The 9,517-nt window shown below is 42.7% G+C and overlaps 1 protein-coding gene across 4 annotated transcripts in view; it reads left to right on the plus strand.

The window, feature by feature from the left end:
- ZBTB44 (zinc finger and BTB domain containing 44) overlaps positions 1 to 6,609 on the plus strand; it is a 40,565-nt gene extending 33,956 nt beyond the window's left edge. For 3 of the 4 annotated variants that reach the window (XM_074527895.1, XM_074527897.1, XM_074527898.1), the window contains exon 6: positions 1,395 to 6,609. In XM_074527895.1, coding sequence (XP_074383996.1) covers positions 1,395 to 1,677 — 283 coding nt within the window. In that variant the 3' untranslated portion in view covers positions 1,678 to 6,609. The remainder of the gene's footprint in view (positions 1 to 1,394) is intronic. The other variant, XM_074527899.1, reaches the window with a different exon arrangement.
- The last annotated feature ends 2,908 nt before the right edge of the window (positions 6,610 to 9,517 follow it).

Consider the following 9,517-nt stretch of genomic DNA (forward strand, 5'->3'; position numbering starts at 1 on the left):
CACTGTGTTCTCTCATTGATATAAATACAATTGTTGGAATTTGAGATAGAAAATACAAAAGTTGGATGAGAGAAATGGAAGACAGGAAGATCTTCCAGCTCTTAAGTCTTAGAGAGAGTGCAGTTTGGTGTGTGTAAGTCATCTGCCTTCAGCCATGCAAAAAATGCAATGTTCTGAATGTTACAGCATCACAATCCCACCCCTCCTGATTTCCAGACATTATTCTTCTTCCCATAAAAACATTTGAGTATTTTGTTCTATTTTATTAACTCAGAAGTGACGTAGGATGAAAAAGATTGAAAAACAAAGCAGGAAAGCCAGTGGCTGTTCTTTCAGCAGAATATTGTTTAAAAGTACAAGTGCTTCATATCTGTGGGCTTACACAGTTCTTGTTCTTGGCTCTTGTGCCAAAACTGGAGCAAACACTCTGAGGGTGATGCCCTGGTTGTGGGAAGCACTGCATTGTTGTCAGCAAATTAAAGTCACATTGAAGGCTGTGATTTAAGTTGCCTGTAGCCCTTCCCTCAGTCTGATTTGACAAACATGAGGTTTAGCAGAGCTTGGGTTGGAGCAGTGAATGCTTCTGTCCTTTAAGGTTTTCTTTTAACTGAGGCATTGCCAGGTGAACCCAAGCATACAAATGTGCATATATGTAATACATGGATATACTTGTCTCAAGTACAAACTTCATGTCTGGTGCTGAAAACATGCAAAGAAATTGATTTCCATTAGGTCCTCATGCTCTGAAAATACAACTGGAGCGTTTGGTAGGTTTTCTTTGGATCTACTCAGCCCTCAGCTGTTAAGAGTGCATAGCACAAGAGTTGTCCAGGAAGGATTAAACGGGGAAGGAAATGCAATTCCATACTTTTCTCAGGAGTGTGATAGGTGTCAGGATCACACCCCCAGTGCAGCTGGCAGCTCCCTCTGCCTTCAGCTGCCCCACCTGTGCCCCTGGCTCAGCCTGCCCACTCACAGGGAAGTGCTGCTGCTGCTCTGGGGGATGCTGTACCTCAGACATGCCAAGGGCCACATTTTGCCAGTGCTGAACTCATTTTTGTTTCTATTTTTAAAGCCTGAGTGCTCCCTTTTTTTCAATGAGGTTTGCAGTGCCAAATGTGTTCCAGACATCAACTTGCATTCTCATCAAGGTGATACAATCTAATCATAAGAAGTTGCTGCGTAGGAAATACAGATGTGAAATAGATGCCACTGAATAAATTCTGTGTGTGTGGAGATGAGAAGCATTTATGGTGCTTAGTGGGGTATGGCAGTGCCATGATCTTGGCCAATGTGAAATGAGTTCCTTTGTTGTCTGTCAATGCTTGTGTGATGGAGCTGCTGCCATGGTGTGGGAAATGACATTTCTCTTCTGTCCTTTACCCCTCCTGCAGTGACTTCCTAGTACCGGACTACTTAAACCAGGAACAAGAGGAGACCCTCGGGCAGTATGAGCTAGGGGAGCATGGCTTTGAGAGCAACTCTTCTGTCCAAATGCCTGTCATTTCACAGGTGTCATCTACTCAGAATTGTGAAAGCACTTTCCCCTTGGGGTCTCTGGGTGGGTTGGCAGAGAAGGAAGAAGATGTGCCAGAGCAGCCAAAGACTAACACCACTGCTGAGGCAGCCGCGGGTGACCCTCCCAAACCGGAGCTGTCATCTATTACTATCGAATAATTCATGGTTTGGTTTCATTTTTGTTCTTTGGAAAGTGCCTGTGTTTGGTCCTGTACATTTTAATTTAATTTTTTTAAACGAAAAGTGGGGAGATTTTCCCCTTTTTACTTTGTAAGCTACGCTTTAAACTGAAAACTGCGACAGATGTTACGTTATTTTTCATGACTGAATGATCACTTCTGTGAAAATATTTAAGACTGATTGCACAAAAAAAGATCTTGTCAGAACATCATGGAAGCTGTGATATACTTCTAAAGAAGAACAACTGATTCAGATCACTTTAACTATTCCTTCTTCCACAGTTAGAGCAGCTCATTAAGTTTCTCTTGCTTCTGCAGGCCCTCTGGTTAAGGGAGAGAAATCAGAGGAAACCTTTTTCAAATGATAAACAAAAGGATGCATTGGAAACCATGACTGAACAGTTTTGACTAGTTTTGAGTGGATGCTTTAATCTTCTGCATAAAGAAGTGACACTTCCTATATGTGCCTGCTGTTTTTCAAAGCCCTTACTGTGCCCTGTGCTTGGAAATGGTGAGTGGTTTTGAAAGGAACAGTCACACACTTCTTCAAAACACACATCCCTGTCCAGCCCAGATGAATGCCAGGTATTCCTACTTCTTCTGTTCCAGTCCTTTTAGAAACTGCTTGATCAAATAGCCTAAACAGATCAGGCCAGCTGAGGCTGGGCATGGAAAAAGTCTGAAGGTGCACCAGGAATTGGGAATGATGGAGAAGTGTTCAGCCTGACAAACATCTCCTGACTGTACCTGTCCGTAGATGGGGAGCCACAAAGGAAAATGAAGGTTTTCCCAAACTGAAATTCATAAACCATGGCCAGATTATTTGCAGTTCTCATCATTGCCCCCTCACATACACACTGTGTTTTTACTAATCTGAGATTTAGCTAGAGGGAGTTTACAGATTGGAAAAAATAAGCTCTTTTGTGCATTATTGCACTTTTTTTTTTGTTGTTTATACATATGTATGTATAGTTTCAGAGATTTTTACTAGCCTGTTTTGGATAAAACAAGCAATTTATTCTCTCTAAGGATAACTTTCTAACCAACAGGGGGCTGTTTACAAAAAGCCTATAGAGCAATGATGAATTGTTCCTGTTTCAAAACACTTTAAATCCTTGCCAACTTGGTTTATTAAAGGCCATTACTCCAGCTACACACACAGCTCAAGCAAGCAATAAACTGAAATATTTGCAATTTCATTTTTCCATATTTAGAAAAAGCTACAAATGGAGGGTGTGGGATTTTCAGAGCAGTGAGTCTTGTTTGGTCGAGGCTGTTTGGGCTCAAGTACTGCTTTGAAACCTAAATTAGGAAGTACATTAGGAGATTTGTGATTTTTCTTACAGCTTCTGAAGTTAACTCAGTGTTTGATGCCAAATGCCCACGGCCTACAGATGATGTGCTGAGTGAGTAGGTATTGCTTGATCTCAGTATTCCAAAGGCATGATTTACTCCCTTAGTTTTGAGTCTTTTTTTTTTTTGTAAATTGCTATTTTCTGTTATTTTCCGGATTTGTTTTCTGCAAACATGAGGAGGAAATGAAAGCAATAGAGAAAGGTTGCTCCTGAAGAAACAGAAGACACAAAAGTGGTATTATATTGCACATCAATTTGTATTCAGTCAGCCTAGGCAGCTCTGATACTCTCTGAGAGTGAGTTCTTTCTATTAATAGCCAGCTTTTGTAAGGAAAAAAGTTTATTGACCTTTGGAAAGTGTTTAAAGGGTTTCAGTGACTTCAGCAATTTTTCTCTTTTTAGGTTAAACCCACATATTTTAGTTAAACAGAGTGAAAACAGTTGGGATTTAAGTACTTTCCAGGTTGCTGGAATGAGGTTTCTCCACCAGATCCAAAGGGTGTTTTAGAAACATGCTGCAAAGAACTTCTGTGCTGCAATTCAGTCTTGATTATATCTACCTTTGTGAGGCTTCTTAAAAGGGCTTGAAGGAGAAATGCTTTTTCTGGGCTGGGAAATAGCCCAGTGCCTGCTGATGAGCTGAATTTAGAGACCATTTCCCTTCCACTTGTGATTTCTCTGAGAAGCCAGTGAGACAAGACAAAGCCTTTTGCTGAGCTTTTTTCTGACCCAGAGGGCTGCAACACCGAGCTCAAACCCAGCGTTTTCGCTTTTTCCTGAATGTTCCACAGGTAAATGAGAGTCCTTTGTGAGTCATGTTCTGAGCAGGGCTTCACCCAAACCACATTTCCTGACTGCACAGATGAAATAATCAAAGGTGGGCAGGGATGAGGTGGAGGACACAATCTGATCATTAAAATCTGATCATTTTCATCCCTGAACTATTTTCCTAAAGAGTTCATTGGTGAGAAGGTACAAATACACCACAGACATACCTGCATATTGGATTTTTAAGACTTAAAATTTTGAGTCAGAAGGCAAATTGCTTTCAGAATACCAAAGAGAAAGGGGAAAGTTACAAAGACTTTACAACTCTGATCTGTTCTTCCTGGAAAAGAAATAAGGATCATTAACACTGAGGTACAAGGCAAGGCCTGGGGTTCATTGTTCATTGCACTGTGTGTTACACATTATCTTTTCAGCCTCCTAATTTCTGGGGAACATCTTAATTTAGTTCTCACTTTTCAATCTGGTTTAACTGGAGGAATAATAGAGTTCTTGGAGGATTTTGTTTGATTGGTTTAGGGTTGAGTTTACTTGTTAATTTTCCTGTCTGTAATTGTTTCTTGTTAATATCTCTTTTGTCCATAGAAATGAATACGGTTTAAATGCAAACACCTTTTTATTCCTCCTCTCTAAAACTTGTTGGAAGTGTTCAGTTCTTTGAAATGCTGGTGTTCTTCACAAGAGAGATGTAAAAACACAGGACATCTTAAAACAATTTCTGTTGCTCATGTGCTTGGATTCCAAACAGAGCAAGAGAGAGAACTAAAACAGAAAAAAACTTGCCTTAAACTACACTTGGGATTAAACCTAAACCATCCATTTCTTTCAGCACATTATCAGAGGGGTTTGAATTCTGGGATGCATTTTCTTATTTCTTCTTCGCTTTTTTTCCCTCCCTCCCAAAACAATCCATTATTTAGTATGCATTTCTGTGTCTGCTAGACAAGGGTCAGGGCTGATGTGTTCAGCCCTCCTGCTGCAAGCAGAGTGAGCCCAGGTGGTGTCCCCACAGCTGGAGTTCAGTTGTCAGGCTCGCAGAGACCACGGCCAAGTCTCTCATACTGAGAGATCAGTAGACTCGGGTATTGCAAATGGTTCTGGCTTCACATGGATTCTGAGTCGAAAAGATGTGAATTTAAACTTTTTAAAAAAGTAATAGCTGCCAATGCAGTCAGATATATTTTATAAGACTATGATCCCTATATGTCCCCTGTGGGATGGAGTTTTATTGTTTTTAAGCTATGGTTTAAGGTTTTATATGAGGGCTTCAGGCACTTCTTGGTCGCTGGTTCCACCCTGCAGCCCAGGGTGGGAGGGCTGAGGTGAGTGCTGGTCTCTCTCAGAGACAAACCAGGAAGCATTTTATATGCAAATCCAGCAGGAGCTTTGTGCACCCTGCAGGGATGAGAGAATTCAGATGGAGGAGCACCTGCTGCTCCTGCATCCATTGCAACTTCCACACCATCAGAAAATGGCAAATAGCTGATTTTCATTCAGGCCGCTCACGTTCCAGTTTTGCTCACAAGGTGAAATCCTGTTTTGGAGGGTTCTCATCTCCAACTGTAGACATAATAAATCCCATAGCATCGTGATGATGGCAGGTAAGAGGGTTCAAGACAGTACCTCACCACATCAGAGGTACCTGGTAAATAGAGTGGGTTCCAAGTATTTGAGGAAATGTACCACAAAAGAAACAAATGTGAATTTTTTTAGTGCAACAGTACTTACTGCTCTGGATTTTCGTTCACTCCGTGTGCTAGCACAGTAACTCCGTGTCCCACAGCTCTCAGCTACAAATCTGGTTGCACTAAAAAAAAAAATGGAATCTGGTGCTGCCAGCCTGTGTGGCAACTGTACCTACAGTCTTCCTGAGGGTTGCTGAAGTCCCCAGAAGAGTGATTTTGTTTCACCATTCATTTAGCTGTGCATGCTTTTGATATTCTGACCTGTAACCCTGGCTACACCGAGTCCTTGGACAGCTTCCTTGCTCTGCTCTGCAGTGCCTTCACTCGAGGTGCTGCCCATGGTGAAACCCCAAAGAGGGAAAAGTGGAAGCTGGAGGGAAAAAAAAAATGTGAATTAAATTATTGTTGGGCTTCTTTGTGCATTTTAGTAACAGTGAAACCCCCTTAACTGTGCCAGTCTCCGGTCACCAGCCGTATATCAGTCATCATCTCATCCTCAGTACAGCTTCTCTTGTTGATGCTGGCCACAGCTAGATTACTTGGCATGTTTATTGACCTAACAGAATTGGTTTTGGGTTTTGGTTTTGTTTTTTAATGTATACGATGTTTAAATACACTTCACATTTTATATAATACTATCTGGCTATTAGTATTTTTCAGGAACCATAGTTCTTGGTGGCTATATATATTTTTGTGACTTTTTTTGTAAACTAAGTGCCGTTTCAACGTTACAATCATTTTTAGAGTTATTGTAATCAATGTGAATATCATGTTTTTTCAAATCTGTTCTGAGCCTGTAGTGTTTGCTTTGTGATCATATGTGTAATGTATATATTCTGTATAGTTACATTGTATTGAAATACTAGCTTGTTTGATATAAGAAAAGTATGTATTGGGTACCTTTTTGCTAGCCTGGTTGTTTAATCTTTAAAAAAAAAGTTCCAAAATACAAAAAAAAAAAATAAATCTCCAAACTGGTCCCATTATAGGTCAAAATTAAGGGGGGAGAAAAACTAGTTTTGAGTGTCTTTGGATAGAAATATGAAGCTAAGATTTTTCATTAAAATATTAATGTTTTATGGAGTATATCTTTGCTTTGTGTGGTTATTTAACCCTGCCAGTGTTTGCCTTGCAGTGCAGCAGAGTAACCTGGACCTTCAGTGAGAAGGTGCAGCCCTGTCCCTTGAGCCACATCATATCTCAGCTTTTAACCAGTCCCAAAAGAGCTGATGTGAGGAGAACTCACTGGTGCTGAAAGGTAGTTTAAAACAAAATTAACATTAATAGATGGATGGAGAAGTTACATGAGTAAAGAGTATTAAGAATAAGCACACATTTCGGTTTCATTTTCCTTTGTCTGTTAGATTGCCTTCTGTTCACGTTCTCTTTAGACTCATTCTGCAAAAGTGCTGGGGCCAACTTTCCTTGGGGTGTTGTTGATGGAAAGCCAAGGGGGAGCCTGATCAAATCAGCCAAAGCAGAAGGGGTTTAACGTGCAGTAGGCACTCCCTGCAGTGGCAGCTGTGAGCTCCAGAGGAGTCCTGAAACAGAGTGTGGGACTCCAAATCCATCTCTGCTGTTTCTACAACCCTGGCAATTAAAATCCCTTTCCTCCTACAGCCCCACCTGTGAGTGAGCTGCAGTCCTGGACCAACAGGAAAATGGCAGCTTGGGAAGTGCTTGGCTGAGAGCTAACTCTGCCCTGCACCAGCTCAGTACTGAGGGCTGGGTGATTTATCCATCAGCTGCCAAAGTGTGCTCAGTGTCTGACACAGGAGGGAGGCACAAAATGGAAAAGCTCTCCCTGGTGCAGAGCAGCTGGAGCCATGATGAGCATAGAGAGTTCATGGGCTGGAGAGTTTCTAAATCCTGAGGAACATGAATAGGGACAAGTGTCTGAACCGGAGCATAACTGGAAGAGGGAGCTCATCTGGTGAGGGCCCTGGACAGGATGCAGTGTGACACACAGAGCATTGGGTCTCCCATGAAAGCAGAAATTTATTTCGTTGAAGCCAGGTCACATTTGGAGTCAGCAGTAAATTCTGGGTGACTGCAGAGGCACACACAGCACCCCAGAGCTGGGCAGGACCCAGGGCATCCCTCTGTCTGTCCTGAGCAGCCCAGACCCTGCCAGGGGGCTCAGAGACCCTGGCACAGAGCCCAAGATGCCCCTGTGGGTTTGATTATGACCCGTGGAGCAAATTACCAACCTTAGATGAAGATCTGCAAGCCACAAACAAATTAAGTAGAATGACAGTGAAATTATCACGAGGTGAAAAAGTAGATTTGGGAGTTTTTTAGAATGGAGGTTCAGGTGGCAAGACGGAGGGATCTGGGCATGTCCAGCCTTTCTCCTTCTTCTTCTTCTTCTTGGCATTCATCTTCTGCTGTGATGGTGGCACTTTGAGATTGGTTTAGAGTAGAAGCTCACTGTCTAACATTGGTGATGGGTATTGGGAAGTAATTGTAAACATTGTACACGCAGTTTTTAGTATAAAAAGATAACACAGCCCTGGGGCAGGCAGAGTGCCTTGGGCTGTTTGCTGAGCAGACCTCGGCTGGACAGGAGAAAGAGTTTTACAGACATGAGTGGATGGTGGAGCTGTGAATTCACAGCACCCAGAGCTGGACAGGCACCCCTGGTGGATGGCAAGGCCTGGGCTGGTGACTGGAGCAGGATTTTCCAAAGCACAACCATGTATTTTGTGTGAAACACCTTTTAGGCACCCTTAACAAAGCAAGTGCACACTATTGAAGCTTTTTGTGTGGCTTCCTTGGAGCATTCAGCATTTTATTCCTGACAGTAATGAAGGATTATTTCTTTTGCTTAGAGGAGAGTGTCTGAGCTAAGACCAAACTCAGCTACTGAGAATGTGGCAGAGCAGGGATGAGTTCTCCCAGGGCTGATTGCATCATTCCTACCCAGTGATATCCCCAGGAAAATGAAGCTGCTGAGAGAAACCTGGCTGGGGTTGTGCATGAAAACAGTTTAAATGCAAACACCTTTTTATTCCTCCTCACTAACTTGTTGGAAGTGTTCAGTTCTTTGAAATGCTGGTGTTCTTCACAAAAGAGATGTAAAAACACAGGACATCTTAAAACAATTTCTGTTGCTCATGTGCTTGGATTCCAAACAGAGCAAGAGAGAGAACTAAAATAGAAAAAACTTGCCTTAAACTACACTTGGGACTAAACCTAAACCATCCATTTCTTTCAGTACATTATCAGAGGGTTTTGAATTCTGGGATGCATTTTCTTATTTCTTCTTAGCTTTCCTCAAGCTGCATCTGCAGAGGAGTGAGGTAACATCACAACATCTCCCCTGTGAGAGCTGAGGTTGCTGTGAGACCCTGAGCGTGCAGAGCTGTGCCCGTGGCAGAGCCTTTCTTGCAGCCCCGAGGTTGGGGTGCAGTCCTGTGGAGTTTGGGGTCTGTTGGCAGCTTTTCAGGGCACACCAACATGCTTGAACAGCAGAGTCACTGCCAGGAGCCCTGATTTCCTCAGCTGCCTTTCACAAATCCTTGAGAAATAGGCCACAAACACCCCGAGTGAGATCTGTGTGTTTGAAAACCACTCTTGAGTTAATTGCCTTTGAGCATGAGCTGCCTTTGTCTCACTCACAAGGTCTCGGGTGAAGATAAGAGAGCAACTCACGGGGCATCTGTTTGTGTATCTCCCTTGAACCTTTACCTCCCTGTTGAAGTTTGATCTCTTCTATCCAAATTATGAAATTAATGAATTAAATGTGTGGTGAGTGGCTGTGCCCTGGCTTTGACACACACCCCTCTCATTTCAAACCCCACTGGATTCCTGTGGGAGTGTCTGTAGGAATGCATGCACTGCAGCTGGCTGAACTGCATTCCCAGGCTCCCCATGCCTCCCTAGGTGCCCCAAATCTGTGCTTTGCAAAGCTCCAGCACTCAGAAGGTGACAGTTGTTTCTCACAGAGTGCTGCCTGCTCCCCTGAAGGTGCACACACAGTGCAGGAGGAATT

Source organism: Zonotrichia albicollis, chromosome 27, assembly GCF_047830755.1.
Source record: "Zonotrichia albicollis isolate bZonAlb1 chromosome 27, bZonAlb1.hap1, whole genome shotgun sequence".
In the NCBI taxonomy this organism is placed as follows: domain Eukaryota; kingdom Metazoa; phylum Chordata; class Aves; order Passeriformes; family Passerellidae; genus Zonotrichia; species Zonotrichia albicollis.